The sequence below is a fragment of the Urocampus carinirostris genome, chromosome 1 (genome assembly GCF_059441175.1).
Source record: "Urocampus carinirostris isolate Australia breed hairy pipefish chromosome 1, RoL_Ucar_1.0, whole genome shotgun sequence".
Lineage (NCBI taxonomy): Eukaryota > Metazoa > Chordata > Actinopteri > Syngnathiformes > Syngnathidae > Urocampus > Urocampus carinirostris.
In genome coordinates, this window is record NC_142349.1 from 20,423,405 (window position 1) to 20,445,132 (window position 21,728).

General features: G+C 40.4%; 1 protein-coding gene across 4 annotated transcripts in view; it reads left to right on the forward strand.

Annotated features, from left to right (window-relative positions):
• The first annotated feature begins 671 nt into the window (after positions 1-671).
• Positions 672-21,728, forward strand: part of LOC148373862 (phosphatidylinositol 4-phosphate 5-kinase type-1 alpha-like) — a 43,371-nt gene continuing 22,314 nt past the window's right edge. Inside the window, exons 1-5 of one of the 4 annotated variants that reach the window (XM_088329704.1) lie at positions 672-1,059; positions 18,902-18,927; positions 19,025-19,114; positions 19,306-19,436; positions 19,530-19,647. In XM_088329704.1, the coding sequence (XP_088185830.1) occupies positions 972-1,059; positions 18,902-18,927; positions 19,025-19,114; positions 19,306-19,436; positions 19,530-19,647 (453 nt within the window). In that variant the 5' untranslated portion in view covers positions 672-971. Of the gene's footprint in view, positions 1,060-17,004; positions 17,213-18,901; positions 18,928-19,024; positions 19,115-19,305; positions 19,437-19,529; positions 19,648-21,728 lie in introns of those variants that run through there. The other 3 variants (XM_088329690.1, XM_088329697.1, XM_088329712.1) reach the window with 3 other exon arrangements.

The following is a 21,728-nucleotide window of genomic DNA, read 5'->3' on the forward strand; positions in this document are numbered from 1 at the left end:
CGATTTTCTTAACATTTAAAAATCACATGAGTAGATGAATGCACACGCATGACTAAAAATTACATGCATAAAAAATGCACGATTCACACTGGATTTATTTTAATGGTACAGGAGACATATGAAAAGTGGCTTTGAAAGTCTTAAAAGTGCTTGCATTTGGCCATGAAAAAGGTGTACGAAGCCTCAAGCTCACAGTCCGTGGGTCAATTGCGGCCCGCGGGGAGATAGTTTGAGGCCCTGGCTTTAAGATTCCAGTCCAAAGGGTCAATATGTATTATTAGGAAAAATATAAATAACTTTTAAAACATGCAAAAATATATGAACTATTAAATAAACATGCATGATTAAATCCGCATGTTTTTAATTGCACAGCACAAAAAAAATAACATTTAGTGGTCAAATGACACACACTGTGCCTTTGATGAAAGTGCAGCATACACAAATTCTGGATACATTTCATACTGATTTATTTATTGTGACGTTATTTCTTGATATTTTGTTATTTATAGATCTTATTTTGTGCACCATTTTTTTTTTCAAACATATACCGGTAATTGTGAACAGTGGGTTTTCTTTAGGTGTAAAACCCAATTTGGTCCAACCTCACCCAGACCTCAGCTCCGGCAGCCCTTAAATCAAATGAAACCCCTTCCCTAAAAGGACGCCATATTATTTTAAGAAGATCCAAGCTGTTCGAATCACTTTATATTTGCGGGGTGGGCTTGGAAGCAGTTAGTCGTGTCAGTGCGAAACGATGTCGTCACAATTCTACTCGTCCCAAACTGAGTCCGGAACGACGCATGACGGGTGCGAGTGGAGAGAAGAGACGCGCGCTGGCATCGATGAGTGAGCTCGCCATTTCTTCCTGTGTCTCACTCTCCCCATTTTTTGAGCTGCTTTTCAAAAGCTAGCTCAGTTGTGTCGGCTGCGGCGATGTGACAGACGCTTTTTTTCCGGGCTCGTCTGACGTCATGGAAGTGGCCCGAGTGACTGCGGAACCTGGATGCAGAAATGACGAAGAAGACGACCTCGGTCTGCATCTGGAACTTGCCGACACAGGTGGGAAATGAAATGGAACGTTTCTTGTGTTTGGAAACGTCGTGCTCGCCAATTTCATGGGACGATTTAAAAGTATTGATTTTTTTACGGGTTGCCAGTTATGGTGTGAAAAAAAAAATCCACGAATTGATGAGATGAAAGTGATTGTAGGCATTTCTATTATCGCAACATTCAATAATAAACCCCTTTCTCAAACTTTTTTTTACACCGAGTAGCATGTTTGCTCACTGTAAAAAGTGCAATGTTAGAGTTGGGGATTGTCCATGAAAGTTACATTTTATTTTCTCGATGAAGTATGTGTTAAAGCCCAAGTGTGTAACAGTGGACCACTAGATGGCACTGTGTTTTCTAGTGCCATATTAGAGTTGGGGATTGTCCATGAAAGTTACATTTTATTTTCTCAATGAAGTATGTGTTAAAGCCCAAGTGTGTAACAGTGGACCACTAGATGACACTGTGCTTTCTAGTGCAAGCGAGGGCCAGTGTCACAGAGCACAGCGTGGCGCCAGTATGCCGGACAAACATGGCAGCGACCTCATTAGGGATTCTACTGTGTGAGAAAATTCAAATTTCTCGACCTATGATTTATTTTATATAAATTAACATTGGTATGATAGTTCATGTACTTTTGCTTAATATTCAAATCAATGTTTTGTTTTATTTCTTACAGAATTATTATTTTTTACCTCAAGGAGGCACTAAATATGACACAATGTCCTTTTAACAATACCAAACTGAGACATAAGAACCTTTATGCTTTTTTTTTTGTTTCCCTCATCCGCCTATTTGCTTTGATTTTACTTTTAGCACAGCTGTTGTTTGATAGTGACGTGATTTTCTTTGTATTTGTTCATGTTGTATGAAAATGGTGAAAGTAAGAAAAGGCCTGCTTCACCAACCCAAACTCCAAGAAAAATGAAAATAACGTGTTTATTTGTGCATGTTGAAGAAATGCACGCACTTGAATGCAAATGATGAACGAGCTGAGGCTGCAATGACACAACCATGGAAATGGCGGCAGAGAGTAAAAAAAGTTTCCAATTCTGTACAGCTCTTTTAGGCTTTGTTTCTCTTTTAAAAATTAGTTATTAAAATGTGCATATGGATTTTTGAGTGTCGTATAATGTCTTTAGGGCTATTGTACTAAAAGGGAAATTTTGCATTATTTAGCAAATGTGAGGCTCACCTAGAGCGAGCTGACATGGTTTTCTGCCCTCTTGCTGCTTAAGGGTACCCCCAAAAGGCCAAAACCAAAATTTATTGTGAAAGACTGTGAGAAAGAATGTGAAGAAAAATGATGCACTTTGAGTCTCCCTAGTTTGTATACTTCCTTGTGCTTTGCAGCACTCATTTGTGTTTCCACTAACGACTGCAGTGACATGTAGTTGTCAAATATTATTCTGTGTCTCTTTAAAATTAAAACTAACCTCACTGTTAATGTGAAACATTTTTATGTATGTTACTCCTGTAAGTTGTATCCTATATTTGTTTGTATGAAAAATTAAGTAAATTCCATTTCCATTTTTTCTTGTAATTTTATTAGTATCTGTACTACATTCGGACATTTGCTCAAGTTTTCAATTAGTGGTGTGCATTTTTTCTTCCAGTAAATACCTGGGTATATTTCAACCTTGTGAACTGCCCAGTACCAGCATCAGTTCAGTATGTCATCAGCGAGAATGATAAATGGTGTTATTTATTTTTTTTTAAATTACATTTGGGAATATATGTGATTAAGTGATACTATTGAAAGAGAACAATAGACCGTACCAGTTGGAAAGAGAAAATGAAATGTGATCTATTTTCCATAGATTTGGGTTACATTCATTAAACCTCAAAAAGGAGAATTTAACGAATCTGGAATGGTTATCATGGATATGAATGCTGATTTCAGCACTTTTTGAATGCAAATACTGTATATGAAGCTGACCCATGAATACTATCTCTAAGATCAGACGCTGATTTTATTGCTGAGGTGACATTTTAAACACATGAAAAATGTTTCAAGTCTTGGAAGAAACCACATATTGCATGAGAAAACAAAGTATTTTTTTATTTGATCCTGGAAACTGAATATACATTTGGTCAATTGATCAAATAAGGCAGTGTTTTCCAATCTTTTTTGAGCCAGGGCACGTTTTTTATATTGGAAAAATTTTGCGGCACACCACTAACCAAAAATGTTATAAAATTACACTGAACAGTATATTTAATTTGAGTATAATTTATAATACCCCCAGTTTTTACAGCACAGACACTCGACAATGACATAATATTTGCAGAACATGATTCATAAATGTTCTATATAATTTTGAATTTTAAAAATTGACATTGGATAATTTCTCACGGCACACCTGACGATCTCTCACTGTATTATTTAGCAAACGTGAGGCTCACCTAGAGCGAGCTGACATGATTTTCTTGCTGCTAAGGGTACCCCCAAAAGGCCAAAACAAAAAAATATTGTGAAAGACTGGGAGAAAGAATGCGAACAAAAATGGTGCAATTTGGTCACTTTGAGTCTCCCTAGTCTTCCTTGTGCTTTGCAGCACTCATTTGTGGTTCCACTACGGACTGCAGTGACATGTGGTTGAAAATCACTGAAATAAGGTATCCATCCATCCATTTTCTGCGCCGCTTATCCTCAGTAGGGTCGCGGGGTGCTGGAGCCCATCCCAGCTATCTTCGGGTTGCCAGTTAGTCACAGGGCACACGGGGACAGACAACTCACTTACTCATTTACACCTAGGGACAATTTGGACCGGCCAATTCTCCTGACATGCATGTTTTTGGAATGTGGGAGGGAACCGGCGTGCCCAGAGGAAACCCACACAGACACGGGGAGAACTTGCAAACTCCACACGGGGAGGCTGCGGTAGCTGGACATGAACCCTGAACCTCTGCACTGTGGGGCTGCACGCTAACCACCCAGCCGCGGTGCAAATAACGTATCGTGGATGGTATAACCATGCAAAAATGATCTATAATGTCATTCAGGCTTCTATCTTATAAACTAGTTAGCAGATCAGCGTGTTTGACATGCCCAAGATAGAATACAAAATCATATTTGAAAAATTGTATCAATAAATTTACACACTTATACTGTTATGTCAGAATAGCTTTTTAACTTATGTGACCATCATTAACAGTAGTGTATTAGAGCCTTTTTTTCTGCAAATATCAAACTGTAAATGACTCACCACATTTTGGTAAGATCTGTGATTGGGGTGAAAGGAATATGTGAACAGTTCCCGATAGTCTTTCTAAATGTTTATTTTAAAATTCTGTGTGGATTTTTCTAATATGTCAGGTGTGTATGAGAAAATGCCAATTGGAGATACTGAAGCAGTTGGAATAAATAAAATATTCAATTGTTAGATAAACTCGTATCATAAGTTCAGTCTCAGCTGGTGTTCTGTTGCAAAATGGCTTCTCCCTATTGGTTGCCGTCACCGAAGACTCGAAAGCTCAGAAAAAAACACCGAAGAGTAAAACATGCAGACAGAGTAAATGCATTTGTGTACACGAACATAAAACCTGTTCTTGACACCACCCAACGGGATATAATTTCTACAAATCGCCTCATCTTCGTGTGTCTTTTTTCATCCTCCATGCCACATCTGATAAGTGCCTTACGTAATGCGACATGGAATTATAGCGTGAAGCACACATGCTAATCCCCTGTTGGTTTCAGTTTCAAGAAGCATTGCAGAAATTGAAGCAAAAATCATAGCATGACACACTATTCGTGGCAGCATAATGATGTTTGTGCAAACATGAATTAAGAGTTACATCAGTGTATATTATTTGCAGTATTTATATGATGTATAAAGTTAGTACACATATACGAGATTATGCTTCTTGCGAAGACCACCAACTTTAATCCAAAAACTACAGAGACAGGGGCGACTAAAATTTAAGGGTCAAAATAGCCCCCTTAAAACGAGTTACTCTTCAATACTATTCTTTGTTGACCCTAATCTTCCATGCGTGCCATTACCTAATCTTAATCCTCATTGTTATGCTTGACAAGATGTTTACCAGGATTAATCTGCAAGTTTGGATCTCTAAATATGCTTCACTTTACAAGTAATTTTGCTTAAAACACAAACACTTTTCAAGAAGTACAATTATTCTTATGTAACCGCGGTGTACGTGTCCCACCAAAGATCCACATTCACGCTGGACTGGATGATGAGGTTTTTATTATTACAGTTTCTGCAAATGGATGAGTCACAACATTAGCTTTTTCTGCTGGGTCTGATCTCTTTGATCTCTTTGTAGTACTCTGGTTAAACTGACAACAAAGCATATCAAAGAGCTGTCTTTTCACTTTACAGAAAATACATTTTAGAATATCACAATACATTTATAAATCTTTGCATTTTAACAAGATACTTTTAACAAGAGATCGTATAGTGGATTTTTAACGTTTACAATGAATTCAACATGTTTTTCTTTACTCTGAATTTTAACCAACATCATCCTTTTTTAATGTATATGAAAAAATAGGAATAAAAACAATAATGAGTATAAAAATGGGTACAATTTACCTGCAAATGGATGAGTCACAACATTAGCTTTTTCTGCTGGGTTTGATCTCTTTGATCTCTACAAGGGGAATTAATATTTAGTAAAACAGAAACAAAACGAAAATAAATCAAAACAGCTTGACAATATCAATCACATTACTATGCATGGTGAGAGATTTGTCAGCTGGGGTTATAATGTTTAAAATTAACTTATTTTGTGGAGCACCAAAAGATATGTCTTACCTTTGTAGTACTCTGGTTAAACTGACAAAACCCCGCCTCCTGGTCACATGTTAGAAGCCAAAACCAAACCCCACCACATACCAGCAGATGGCACTGTTGGACTCAGCATTGCAGGACATTTACCAAAAACTATACACATATTTTAGCAGGAATTTCAATAAAATAAAAGTTATTATTACACCCGTTACATACACCCCCCTGAAATTCTGCTAAATATGGGAGTGCTACACTAAACAGAAAAAAAATCACATGCCAAAAAGGCATATACTGATGAAAAAGAGGACCCGAAAACTGGTACAGTATTACAAGGAACAAACTGAAGTGCATGTCAGTTCTAAAACTCTCCCAAAAAGGAGTGTGAAAAGAAAGGAGGCGATCAAACTCCTAACTAAGCACAGACTCAAAGATGCCTGTTACATCTCTGAAATATCAAACATTGTTCCTGTAGTTGTAAGTGCTCACATAGGCACAATTCTTGTTTCTTACTCAAGCTTTGTTACTTAAACTGAAAGTGTATCTCTACTGAACTTAAATTAGGAACTAGCAGATATTGCAGACAGAGGATTGTCACCTACCAACTGGTCATTCATCTGACAAATTAGACGACTAGGAGGCCTGATGGACTGGCGGACCCTAAGACCATAACGGTCAGGTTGAGCACAATTAACCTGAGCTTGAAGGTCTGGGACAGTCAAGTCTAAACAGTCAGTATCAGGGGAGTCTGCGTCCGGATGGTCAGGGTTCAATGGGGTCTCGTCTGGGAGACCCATACCCAAAGGGATCATGTTTTCAGAGCACTGTGATGGGCTTTCCGTATTGTCACTTGAAGTATGGTCAACATCTTGTTCGGGGATGTGCTGACTTCCTCGGCTGGATGTATCAACACTGCGAGAGTCGGACTGGGCATCAGATCTGCTGTCTAGTGAGTTATCCTCTACCTCTGGATGAACTTGCTCTTCACCTGCCTGTATCACCCAGTTTACTGTACGGACATCAGTGTCTTCAACCGCGTCAGGTAAATCAGGGCATACATCACTTCCATGCATAGCAGCGTCAGACTCTGAGTGTTCAGATTCGCTGGCCAGATCATCCTCTAAGGGCAAGAAGCTAACAGAGAGCAGCAAATTCCTGTGAACTACCTTTTCTTTGCCCGTCAGACAATCCTTGACTCTGTAGACATTGAGATCAGGCTTGACTGATATGACTTCATACGGGGTTGACTCCCACTTATCTGCAACTTTGCGTTTCCCCGGGACACCTCTGTTGGCGATCAACACCCGGTCTCCCACGACGAGAGGTGATCCTTTGGCCCTACGGTTGTACAGCTTGGCATGACGAGTCTGTTCTCTGAGAGTATTCCTCTGTACAATTTGAGCAGCTTCATGTAGATCTTTCTTCAGATGGCGTACAAAGTCAGAGTAGCTGACAACAGCATCATTGGTATTAGCATGTTGAAACATGACATCGACAGGGAGACGAGGGATCCTACCAAACACTAGGTAAAACGGTGCAAACCCTGTTGTCTCATGCTCTGTGCAGTTATAGCAGAATGTGAGCTGCTGCAGCATTTGTGGCCACTTTGCTTTGGGCTGAGGGGGAAGGGTTCTGATCATATCTCCCAATGTTCGGTTGAATCGTTCTGCGATGCCATTTCCCATGGGGTGGTACGGAGTGGTATGGGATTTCTGCACCCCTGCCATCTCTAGAAGCTCTTTGATCAGTTTGCTCTCAAAATTAGCTCCCTGATCAGAGTGGATACGCCGTGGGAAACCATAGACAAGGAAGAAATCCTGCCACAGACGGCGAGCAACTTGTTTGGCGGTTTGATTTCTGCAAGGGAAGGCGTGCGCCATCTTGGAGAAATGATCAGTTACGACCAGGACATCTACAGACTTGTTCTCTTGCTCAGCAGTCCAAAAGTCTATACAGACCAACTCCATAGGCTCAGAGGTGACTATGTTCTTGAGTGGTGCACGGTTGTGTGGTTCCGGTGTTTTCCCTACTACACAGCGCTGACAGGATTTGACATAATTCACAACATCACGTTCCATGCCATTCCAGAAGAATCGTTGCCTCACCAGAGACAAAGTACGGTTCTGGCCTTGGTGACCTGCTGAGTCATGTAAACCTTGAAGGACTTTCTGTTTCAATGAATCAGGCACCACAAACTGGAAGATTTTCTTGGCCATGTGAGGATCTTTCCTTATTTTGTAGAGCATGCCATTCTGTATGGTGAGTCTGCTCCAATGCTTCAGTAGTTTCATCACACTAGGCGACTCGACAGCTCTCTCACGCCTGGTAGGTCTCTTGTGTCTATGCACAAAGTACATGGTCCTGCTTATTGTGTTGTCCTGTTCTTGTAAACCAACAAGCTGACTCTGTGGGAGTGCCGTTGACTGATCTCCCTTCTGCAGAAGATTGAAGTTGGCGTCTGTTCCCATCACTTGACCCACGCCACCAGTGGACTGAGCACTGAAGACAGCAGCAACCTCTTCTGATGTCACAGAACCATTGGAGCCTGATGGAATTGCCCTTTTTACTGACTCGTCTGATGTCCCAGCACTCTCGTCTACAACAGCGTGACAATTGTTGGATACTCTGAACACCTCTTGCACAGTACTGTTGTTCACCCTGTTGACTTGGTCCAAGAGCGAAGTATAGGACTCGGTAACAAGGCGATGACCCACACATGACCGTACAAATGGCTCACGGCTCAGAGCGTCGGCTACGATGTTCTTTGGTCCGGGAATGTACTTCAGGTCAAAATTGTATGCAGCTAGCTTCGCTACCCACCGCTGTTCACACGCATCAAGTCTTGGTTTGGTCAAAATGTATGTAAGTGGGTTATTGTCGGTCCACGTGGTAAAGTGTCTTCCTTTCAACCAATGGCTGAATTTATCACATACCGCCCATTTCAAGGCAAGAAATTCGAGCCTGTGTGCAGGGTAGTTGAGCTGGGAGCGAGAGAGCGTCTTACTTGCAAAGGCGACTGGTCTGGCTACTTTTCCACCAGGTGGCAGCTGTGACAGGACTGCTCCAATCCCATCAAAGGATGCGTCGACAGCCAGAATAAACGGCGCATCAAAATCTGGGTGGGCCAGAGTGACACCTGTCACGAGGTCGTGCTTCAGTGTTTCAAAGGCGTTCTGGCATGCATCGGACCAATCTGCAGGCGTCAGCTTCACTTGACCTTTCTTGCGGGCTCTCTTGCGCTTATGCTTGTCACCAGATTCAGATGTGAGCCTGAACAGAGGTTTTGCCTTCGCAGAACATGCTTCAATGAAGCTTTGGAAATACATCACCATGCCTAGAAAAGATCTGATTTTACTAGGGCATGGCGTCTTGCCATCCGACTCCATTAGATCAGTGACTTGTACGTCATTTATCGCTCTCACTTTCTCGGGGTCAGTCCGAATTCCATCCTCACTGATGACATGCCCAAGAAATTTCACAGTCCGTCTGAGGAAAAAACACTTTTTGGGTGCGAGCTTGAGGTTGTGTTCCTTAAGGCGAGTAAACACCATCTGCAGGCGTTGGAGTGCAACTTCCTCTGTGGGGGCAAACACCATCAGATCGTCGAGGTAACATAATAGGCTCATGAAATTCTGATCACCAAATATTGACATCATCATCCTCATAAATGTTGCTGGGCTGTTGCAAAGTCCCTGAGGGAGCCGGTTGTACTCGTGAAGGCCGAATGGTGAGGAGAATGCCGTGTACTTTTTGTCGTCAGGGTGCAAGGGGACATTGTAGTAGCCTGACGTCAGATCCATTGTGGAGAAAAAGGCATTTCCCCCAAGTGCGGCCAAAGCATCAGCTTGATGCGGTAGTGGGTAGGCATCCTTTATGGTTCTTGCATTAAGCCTTCTGAAATCAGTACATACCCTTAGTTCTCCATTCCGCTTCCATATGAGAACAAGCGCAGATGCATAGTCGCTAGTCGACTTCTGAATAATTCCTTTCTCTTCCATCTCGTTCAGAGTCGTCCTCAGTTTTTCATACTGACTTGGTGGTATACGTCTGTAGGGTAGACGGAACGGCTTATCATCAACAAGGTGGATACGATGTACAAACTCTTTGGCCTCTCCACAGTCCATCTTATGGCGAGAAAAGATTGACTCGAATTGTTCGATGATATGAAGGAGCTTGTCTTTACACTGCAGCGAAACCTCACATGACTTCAGGTCAATGTCTTGCAGTCCCAGAGCTTCCAATGCACGCATCATGTCCTCTTCTGACCTGGGTCGGACCTCTTTGCTCTGTACACTCTGCACGTTGCACTTGACCTCCTCTGCATTGGGCAGGTCTTCCGCTGCGATACAAGGAGACACATCTGCAATTTTCCTGTTTCTTCTCAGCACCACAACTCTGTCCGTGGGATTAAAGACTTTAACAGGCACCCATCCATCTCCCCAGAGTGGAGTAACAACTCGTCCGACAAGGACTTGTCTGGGCGCAGCCTTAGATTGGGTTGGCTCAACGACCACTGTGCTGCCCGCTGATGCCCCGGCCAACTCAGGTAACTTGCCCCAAATAACGTACTCGGTCCGTGGATTCAGCGTCACGCAACTCTTGATCTTTACTGTCCCTACCTTGTCTGGAATGCAATCACCTCTCCATCTCTCTGTGTTGGAAAGCATTGACAGGAATTGACTGTGGTTATCGGACAGACCGTTGTCAGGAGTGGAAACTAATCTCCAATAGCCATCAGTACTTTTCAATTGAGTCAAAATATATTTGATGGCATTGCTGCCAAGGATCATCTGTTCTGTCTGGCCTGGCACCACCATTACTGGTATTATCATTTGGCACCCGTAAACTGTGACGTGAATGTCGTACATATCTCTGGGAGAAACTTGGTGTCCACCGCAGCCTACAATGACATAATCATCGGCCGTGTAACTCATCATATCAGGGAATTGCTGCAGGAGGTACTTAGCTGTGTCCTCACTTACTGTACAAGCCATCGACCCGCTGTCCAACAGCGCTCTGAAAGTGGGGCCTTCTTGCACAAGTACAGGTGTGTAAAACAGTTCGTCAGTCTCCGCTATTCTCTGAAACCCCTAAAAGATCAGCTTCTTCGATGGAGGTATCTTGTTGCTATACAACTCATAAATTGATTTATTGTCTTGCATGTCAGGCTTCACATTAGTGGTGGGAGGTATACTCAGTTGATCTGCACTGTTCTCCCCTAAGCGCAGATCAGTTAGTTTCCCTGAGGCAGCGGGACAACTTTCGTCACTGGACAATCACGTCGAGAATGCCCTGGGGCATGGCAGTGAAAGCAAAGGTTTTTTGTCTCGGCAATGAGAGAGAGCACTGTGTTCGACTTCTTTGCAAATGATACATGGCTTGGCAGTGAAACCATTTATTCTGGCTCCAGGTCGCCTGGTTGGAGCTCCCCCTCTCTCTTGAAACTGGTTCGAGGTAACACGTATCAGAACTTTCTCCAACATACTAATAACGTCCGTTAGAGAGACATACTGTGGGCTCGAAGTCTGAGGTGGCTCGTGCACGAGGGTTGGACCATGGTTCACCTCAGCTTTGTGTACGGCAATTTCCGCTCTATTCGCAGGTTGTTGTAGGGAATCTGCTTTGTAGCTCTTCTCAGCGTGGTATTCATTCAGCACCTCTAGTACCTCACATGCTGACCACTTTTCGATGGTTTTTGATCTGTAAGTGAGTGCCAGTTCCTTGCATGGGCAGTTCCTAATAAATATGCGAGTAACCTCTATTTCAGGGTTGTCAAATGTTTTGCCCTGCTCTCTCAAGCACTCAGAGGCAAGGTCAGCTGCTCTGTTTAGTCTCAGCCAGTAGTCATAGGGGTCTTCCTGGTCTTTGGGCAAAGTTGAATAAAAGTCAGCTAAAGGGACAGCAGAGTACTTGGTACAGCTAAAGTATTTCCTGAGAAGACTATAAATCATGTCAGGGCGGGTATAGACGTCTATATTACTGTTTCTAATGCTAAACCTAACTACATCTTTAGCTTTTCCTCTCAAATGTATAAGGATTTCCTCTGCTTGCTCTTCAAGTTTCACATCACTCCTTTTTATAAATGTCCTCATTAGATCTTCCCACTCATGTATTGTTATTGAGTCTGAGCCATCCCCAATAAATGACGGCGGTTCCTTAACCTTTCTCTGCGTTACCACCTGACTCAATCTGTTTGCTTCATCTTGTGTGGCAGCAGCGTTAGGAGCTACTATATTATGTGACTGTATATTTGAGAATATGCTATCAGCCAATTTATGTCCTATCTCCTGAATAATATTTGTCATGTGATCAGCTAAACCCTCAGAAATTTCACTCGCGGAATTTGGCGTAGATGTGGGTCTGACCTGAGGTGAAGGTAGGCTAGCATGTTGGTCAGCTGCATTATGGGTGCTCACACTGGAACTTGCCTCTACTCTATGTGTCGCACCACCTGGGGTAGAACTATTATCAGAGGGGATGGGGGTAAACATGCCCCTGCCCCTGCCAAAGTGAATAGGTGTGTCAAATTGTGGAGCTAACACATTGCTCTGATTAAACATGTTTCAAAGATTAACAGAAAAAAATGTAAATAAGTCAAAATCACAAAATAAATCAGCAGCCTTCGTATCACTGTGACACTGCACTGTAATGAGCTAAACAATATCGCTCATGTAACTAAAATTTCAAATACTGTGAGCTCATGTGGCAGGTAGGACAGTCCTCGGTTCGGCGAGTTTGATAGACGTCACGGGTCACGGCACCAATGTAACCGCGTTGTACGTGTCCCACCAAAGATCCACATTCACGCTGGACTGGATGATGAGGTTTTTATTATTACAGTTTCTGCAAATGGATGAGTCACAACATTAGCTTTTTCTGCTGGGTCTGATCTCTTTGATCTCTTTGTAGTACTCTGGTTAAACTGACAACAAAGCATATCAAAGAGCTGTCTTTTCACTTTACAGAAAATACATTTTAGAATATCACAATACATTTATAAATCTTTGCATTTTAACAAGATACTTTTAACAAGAGATCGTATAGTGGATTTTTAACGTTTACAATGAATTCAACATGTTTTTCTTTACTCTGAATTTTAACCAACATCATCCTTTTTTAATGTATATGAAAAAATAGGAATAAAAACAATAATGAGTATAAAAATGGGTACAATTTACCTGCAAATGGATGAGTCACAACATTAGCTTTTTCTGCTGGGTTTGATCTCTTTGATCTCTACAAGGGGAATTAATATTTAGTAAAACAGAAACAAAACGAAAATAAATCAAAACAGCTTGACAATATCAATCACATTACTATGCATGGTGAGAGATTTGTCAGCTGGGGTTATAATGTTTAAAATTAACTTATTTTGTGGAGCACCAAAAGATATGTCTTACCTTTGTAGTACTGAATAAGCCGCAGGGTTTAAAGTTTGGGAAAAAAGTAGCGGCTTATAGTCCGGAATTCACGGTAGTTTTGAGATTATGTACCACGTTGATCCAAGACATCTGAACCAGCCCAAGGAGAATTATGCTAGCTTTAGTTACATGTTAAAAAAACTTTTTTGGATATCTTTTTAATATGCAATTTCTATTTGTATTATTATTTTGGTTCTACTCTCTATTATTATTGTCTTTACGCCAGGTCTCTTAAATCCATATTTTTTTACCACTTTTCTTAAACTTTCTATACAAGACTGTTTACATTCATATTGTGGAATGCTCTTCCCCTGAGATCCGATCTGCAACCTCAGTGGAAATGTTTAAATCTAAGCTTAAAACTCACTTCTACTCTATAGCATATGAATAACCTAAACTGCTTACGTGTAATAACCTGTGAAGCCCTTTGAGACTCTTTGTGATTAAGGGCTATACAAATAAAAATGACTTGACTTGACTTGACTACTCTGGTTAAACTGACAAAACCCCGCCTCCTGGTCACATGTTAGAAGCCAAAACCAAACCCCACCACATACCAGCAGATGGCACTGTTGGACTCAGCATTGCAGGACATTTACCAAAAACTATACACATATTTTAGCAGGAATTTCAATAAAATAAAAGTTATTATTACACCCGTTACACTTATAGTTAGTGACGTGTTCAGAAAAAGATTGACTAAAGCTTTCCTAGGTTGTTTCATTTTAGAATGGACTGATTGACAGGTACTGTAGACATCAGAATAATTGTATACAAGGTCAGGGAAATTGATTACCGGTAATTATAACTTGAAGTATTCCAACATAAGGTCAGAGAACCACCTCTACCGCAAATATTTTCTCAACTACGAGTGGTCCACTGGTTTATAGGCCCCAAATGTCTGAAAAGTAAAGGTAGGCAGATCGATCCGAATATGAATATTATCGATACTGAGTGAGCGAGTATTTGGATCTGGTAAACATTGTTGTCTTAAGGTTTAGGCTTTAAGGTGCACCTGGATATTTATTTGAATTATCTTCATTGTGATTGATATCAATGTTGTCAATCATTGTATGCAAGGAGATTAGACATGGCACTCCAGGGTAAAACAAGTCAAGTCAAGTCATGTTTATTTGTATAGCCCTTAATCACAAAAAGTCTCAAAGGGCTGCACAGACCACAGATTATTGCAAACCACAGACGTTTATGACACCACCCCCTGATCTAAAACTATTACAACGTAGTGCTTAGGAAAGTGGATTAATTTATATTAATTATAATAATGTAATAAAAGAGAATAATGCATTGTAACAACAGTGCAATGAAAAGAAATGCAAAAGCATTTAGAAGCAACAATTAAAAAAAACTGTTTCGTGCAATAGTACTGTATGTAATTTCACAGTTTAGTTTAGCAACAACAACAAAAGAGAAAAGGAAAAAGTTGCAAATTTTTTTTTTTGGAACAATTTTATTGTGATTCGTTTAGGGTGGTGATGGCCATTTGAAGGACCTCTAGCCCCTACCAGGGAGCAACAGGTCAAAGAGGTGGTGACTGGGGTGGAAATATATATATATATATATATATATATATATATATATATATATATATATATATATATATATATATATATATATAAATAAATATATGTATATATATATGGGGCATCAAATTATAAGGCGCATGAGATTAAAACAGGAGATAAAAATGTACTGTATTTCATAGGATATGAATTTCAGGGAATCGGGTTTCACAACCGGGCAGCACGGCGGCGCAGTGGTTAGCGCGTGTGCGGCACAGTTCTAAGGTCTTGGGAACCTCCTGTGTGGGTTTAAATCCAGCTACCGGACTTCCTGTGCGGAGTTTGTTTGTTCTCCCCGTGCTTGTGTGGGTTTCCTCCAGGCACTCCGGTTTCCTCCCACATTCCAAAGACATGCATTTCAGGTGGATTGGCCGGTCCAAATTGTCCCTAGGTGTGAATGGGCGAGCGTGAATGGGCGAGCGAGTTGTCTGTCCCTGTGTGCCCTGTGATTGGCTGGCAACCAATTCAGGGTGTCCCCTGCCCACTGCCCGATGATTGCTGGGATGGGCTCCAGCACCCCCGCGACCCTACTGAGGATAAGCGGTGCAGCTAATGAGATGAGATAATGATGGGTTTCACAACTGAAATTATTTGATTCATTCATGCATGGTTACTGTATGCAGAAGCATTTCATTATAATTATGCATTGTCGAATTTATTTACAATATTTCCGGCTCTATAAATGCGCACTTTTGAATCCCTGGCAAATTTGTTTTCTTAGGGGGGCGCCCTATTGTCCGCAAAGTACGGCATTTTAGTTATGTAGTTGACTTTGTTATACAGTATTTGTGTTTTTGTTACATCTCTTCACTTTTGTTTCAGTTTTTGTCGTTAAAGTATTTCAATTGTTGTGGTTTTAAAGGTTTTTACATCAGTTTACACTCTTTGCGCTTTGACTTAGTTCTCAAAATATTGTGCAATAGTAAGTATTGTATTTGTCATGTTGACTTTGTTACACCAGCACAGCAGCGCAGTGGTTAGCGAGTGTGCGGCACAGTTCTGAGGTCATGAGATCGAACCTTCCTGCGTGGAGTTTGCATGTTCTTTCCGTGGCTTGCGCGGGTTTGCTCCAGGCACTCCAGTTTCCTCACACATTCCCAAAAAACATGCACGTCAGGTTAATTGGCCGGTCCAAATTGTCCCTAGGTGTGAATGAGCGAGTGAGTTGTCAGTCTCTGTGTGCCCTGCCACTGGCTGGCAACCATTTCAGGGTGTCCCCTGCCCACTGCCCGAGCTGGGATGGGCTCCAGCACCCCGCGACCCTACTGAGGATAAGGGGTGCAGATAATGGATGGACTTTGTTACATGCGTATTTTGGTTATGTTGCTGCTTTTTTGGTTTGACTCTCTTGACTTTTGTTCTGAAACTGTTGTAATAAAAATATTTTTGAAATTTTTAACTACGGTACCTTTTAATTTGGCCTTTTAGTTACTTAATAAAATACACCATTTTCAAGCTATTTTAAAATGGTAATTATAAAGTTACTCAAGGAGTGAGGAGTTCAATTATTCAATGAACATGAGATTTCCAAGCAAAAAGTATCATCGTTAACAATTGAGACTTCCTACCATTTACTTAGATCGGATCACTAACAAGAATCCCAGTATTGCCCAACCGTACTGAGAAGCTCAAAAACTTTCTACTTTGTGAACCAACTTAGCAATCATTCGATATCTTTACAGATATTGTGACTGTTTTTACGCTTAAAGCAGGATTGAAAAAGTGAAGGAGGCAAGTTGTACGTTAATTCAAAAATTGTGAATGACAGAAATCAAAATCAGCAGGTCTGACTTTTTAAAAGATCAAGAAAGGTTGATATGGTGATTGCCCCCCAACCCCCCAAAAAATGCAATCTGTGGACATCTAACACCAGTCTGAATTCTATCGTATTATTTAGTCGAGCTGCTCTCGAACCTCAACAACGAAGCAATATCTGCTGCAAACGCTTTGCATTAACATGGCTTAAAACTTCATTATCCCGACTTTGTACTTAATCTTCTGCCTGGCAATGATTCTAAATAAGTTGGCATTGCCTTGGAAATCAAGCTGTTTGTTTATTTAGGAAGTAAATTAAACTGTTAGGTTTGCCTTAGACTTCTATTGCTGCTCACTTGCTTTCTCTTGCCATGCAAGGCAAACAATTTAACAAGCTTCCTGTTGCCTGGACAGTCATCCCCTAATCCGCGTATGTGTTTGGTTTCAATGTGCTCTCTAGACTCCAGCCAATGGCGAGACTCAGATTAAGGAGGAAGTCAATCCAATTGAGTTTTAACCCCTTAGCATTGCAGGAATAGAAATCTCAGATGTGTTAAATGCTCTGTTCGGATTCCTTTTTGTCTGTTATTGAACTGATTTGCTTTTCTGTTTGGGAATATCAAGCCTTAAAAGTAAAAATCTTCTGCCGGTGAGTTAAGTAATGCTTTGCTATGAATTAGTTGATATTTAAGTATAAACTACTGTATTGTTCATGTGTAGCCATTATGGGAATCGAAATATGGCATAGTATATTGGCATATACAGATTATGTAAATATATTTGTCAATGTCAAATAACATTCTCATATGTGTCATGACAAAATAAAATAAAAAACACACCGGTTAAAAAGGCCAAGTGGTTTTCTATTGGTGCAATTCCAGGATCCACAATTATTAAGTTGTTTGACACAGTTGAATTTCAAATAGCTTCTGTACTGTGATTAAAACATTTGGACACCCCTGGTAATTTTGGAGTTTTTCTTTTATAAAATTATTGGTTGTTCGAATCAGGAATTTCATTTAAATATGTTATATAGCAGACATACACAGTACTTTATAACAAGTGGAACAAATTTAATAGGATTTACAGAAAGTGTGCATTTATTACTTAAACAAAGTAAAGCAGGTGCATATTTTGATCACGCCAACAAAAAAATTACATCAATGTTTAATAGATACTTACTCCCCTGAATCCTTATTATAATTATGAGCCTCCAAAAGATTCTCAGACCTGCAGCTAATGCATTTTTTACTGTATCACTAATTTACTAGTTCAACCCCCATGAGAGTCCTTTTTGTACTAGGTGACACTAAACTGAAATTCATTTGACACACCTGCTCTAAATGCATCCTATAGCTTCCAATGTGGGTCTGGATTCCGGTTGAAGGTATTTTTGACAATTCCCCAATTCGGTAGTCAGGTGTGATGGCTTCTAAGAATGGACAGCCTGCTTAAGATCACGCCGCAGATTTTCAACAAATCCCCAAATGTATGCACCTGCCTACTTTTACGAAAGTAATTTCTTCACACTTTCTGTCAATCCTATAAACTTTATTTCACTTATCAAATATCACTGCTGGGCAGCACGGCGGCGCAGTGGTTAGCGCGTGTGCGGCACAGTTCTAAGGTCTTGGGAACCTCCTGTGTGGGTTCAAATCCAGCTACCGGACTTCCTGTGCGGAGTTTGTATGTTCTCCCCGTGCTTGCGTGGGTTTCCCCCGGGCACTCCGGTTTCCTCCCACATTCCAAAGACATGCATTTCAGGTGGATTGGCCGGTCCAAATTGTCCCTAGGTGTGAATGAGCGAGCGAGTTGTCTGTCTCTGTGTGCCCTGCGATTGGCTGGCAACCAGTTCAGGGTGTCCCCTGCCCACTGCCCGATGATTGCTGGGATGGGCTCCAGCACCCCCGCGACCCTACTGAGGACAAGCGGTGCAGCTAATGAGATGAAAGACTGAAATTGGTGATCCGAACAAGCAATCATTTATAAAGGATATCTTGAAAATTATCTGGGGTGCCCAAACTTATTCATGCAACTGTATTTCTTTTTTGTCACCAAAATGTATTTTACTTAACCCATTTATGTCATACCGTTTAATACGTTTTTCTTGTTTTGTTTTTTAAAACTTTTTTAAAGGATTTGGCACAGCTAATAAGTAAATATCAAGCCTCATAAATAATTTCATTATGATAAATTGCCTGATTGAGTTGAAAAACATAAAAATGAGGTGTGAATCAGGTGCATAAATATTAAATTGAAAGGTTGCTGCATGAACCTATTAGATCTTCATATATTGTTGCAAAATTGCTCATTTGAATCTGATCTTCTTTGTGTGCAGATCCAGCAAAAAAAGGTCAAGTTGAGGCGAGTGTTCACGTTCATCTCTATTTGGGCTAAAGTCTGTGTTGGTATTAATAAGTGATATTTACCAGTATATAAAAATTTTAATCTTTTTATACAGATGCCATCCCCATTTGGAGCAAGCCAAGCTCACGAAAAGAAAATCGGTCACAGGAGAGTGGATGCCTCAGGAGAAACAACATATAAGAAGGTCTGCTTTTTCTCATCATTGTGATTATGCATTAAGTAATTTTGCCTCAGCGAAAAAATGTGTTACATTTGCTGTTGTTTTTTCTTTTCATGATTCTTATGTAACAGAATGCAAGCTTAGCTTCAAGATTTCATCAGCTGCCCTCTGCTTCCCACATCATGTGACTCTCTTCTTTGATCTTCCTCCCACAGACCTCTTCCTCTGCCTTAAAGGGGGCCATCCAACTTGGCATTGGATATACTGTTGGCAATCTCAGCTCCAAGCCAGAAAGAGATGTGCTCATGCAGGACTTCTATGTGGTGGAAAGTATCTTCTTCCCAAGGTATCTCTTCATGAACGTCTGTGCATGGGCAGGAAACATGTTAGCATGTGCGGCATCTAATCATCTCTCTTTTTCTCTATCTTGTGGTGACAGCGAAGGCAGCAACCTCACACCAGCCCACCACTTTCCCGATTTCAGGTTTAAAACCTACGCCCCTGTGGCATTCCGCTACTTCAGGGAACTCTTCGGAATACGACCGGACGACTACCTGGTAATGTTTTTACGTGAAATTAAAATTACTTTCTAAAACTTTCTCTTTTTATTGCAAATAAACAAGAATCCTAGTGAGTCAGTATTATCAATTTATTTATCTAATTATAGTCTCAAATTAAAACACAGACCAATTGAAATATTGGCTTTAACACAAGTGTCTATTAAAACAATCCATATGCCAAGCTTGTACTCCAAACTTTGAATTTGTTTTAAAACAGCAGAACAGAATTTGCAGCAATATTTTGTCTGAAGTCCTTCCCCACTTTGACAGAACTTCGAACCAGAGGTAGCTTTTAATTGCTTTCACTTCTTATTCCCATTCATTTTCGCAATCTTAATGGGCTTTAAAGTTTTTATTATTTTTAGTTTGCCACTTGACTAGTATCCCTTGTAGTTTATCATGTACTTGATTGGACATGAACAGCAAAACCTACTTATATCCAGCTAGCCAAGTTAAACTTGATTTTTAATATCTACTGCTATCAACAGTGCTACCAAATACTACAAATCTTCCATAGTTTGCTAGGCCAGTTCATAGCTTATTAGGAAAATCAGCGGCCCCACTACACACAATATTAATCAGTTCCCGTACCAACTTCGTATCTAGAATTTCTCTTATCTCGAATGAATATTCCCCATAAGAAATAACTGCATTTTCTGCTTCCACATACCATACCACAGAGAGCATACCAGTCCGTTTTAAGCACTCGGCCCCCTAGTGGTAGCATCTACAAACTTTCTTAACTTGAATTTTCTCTCGTTTGCTGGGTAAAATGATGCTCGAAAGACATTTCATATCTCGAATTTCTTGTAACTGAAGTAGCTCATATGTTGAAGAGCCACTGTAGGCATTTTCTTTGAAAACTGCAAAAATAAAGGAAATAAATCAAGGAAATAAATCATAAAAAGTGGTGGTTCTATTCTTCTGTCAAGTTTATTGGTATTTGTTTCAACTCCAGTGCCTATTCAACTGCCGTGTGCACAAGTACTTCTTGCTGTCCGTCATGGCTCTCATTCTGCCAGGGAAGGCAACGTAACGTCACGTGGAAAGGGTCAATGGAGAAGCTTTATGTGAAATTCCCTCTCATAATTTTTGAGTTATCAAATAAAACACTCCTAACCATGCACAATTTAAATGCACATTTCTCCAGTGGCACGGGCAGAGAGAGCATTTTCACGTGCAGTGTCACATTTACTGGAGGACGAGCCTTTGCATACATTCACACACACGCGTTGCATTTGGCTGCAGTGTTTAAGCTCCTGCTGGCTTCTTGCGCCACAGGAAGATTAGCAGACAAAGCTTCTGTTTTTAGCAGACAGCGAGTGCACAACATCTTTCATGTGCATTTTCCGGTTAGTTTCAGTGTAGACGTTACGAAAATGTATTGGATTCTTGAGCGTTAAATCCAGAAAATAAATTAAGTTATGCGGCACATCAATTTCGATGGAATAGCCAGGTATTGCGGGAAAGTAGAGTTTCTGGAAAAAAAGAAAATAAAGAAAAACAAAGGAAAACAGAACATGCTCAAAAGCAATTGGCAGTCAATATAACCAACCTAAATCATGAGATTAAAAATGAAAACAAAAAATAACCTACCTTAGTTCCAGACTAAATTACATACACAGAGTTGGAAAAAATAAATAAATAAATATATATATATATATATATATATATATATATATATATATATATATGAACATATACAGACAGTAGTGTATTTACCAGACATGGGACCAAGTCACACATGTGCAAGTCTCAAGTAAGTCTCAAGTCTTCACCTTCAAGTCCCAAGTAAGTCCCAAGTATTTTTTTCTTGGGCAAGTCAAGTCACAAGTCAAGTCCCGAGTCTTAGATTGCCAAGTCCAAGTCAAGTCACAAGTCATAAAAACAGCGACTCGAGTCGACTCGAGTCCAAGTCACTAAGTCTCAAGTCCCCATGTCTGGTATTTACCATAAAATTTCACAATGTATTTTTAATTAATCAAATTGTTTACAAAAGAAAGAGAAAATAATCTTATTTTCCTCTTTAAAATATTTACTACATGTTTCTCGTGAAGTGCCACACCAAAACGTTTTTG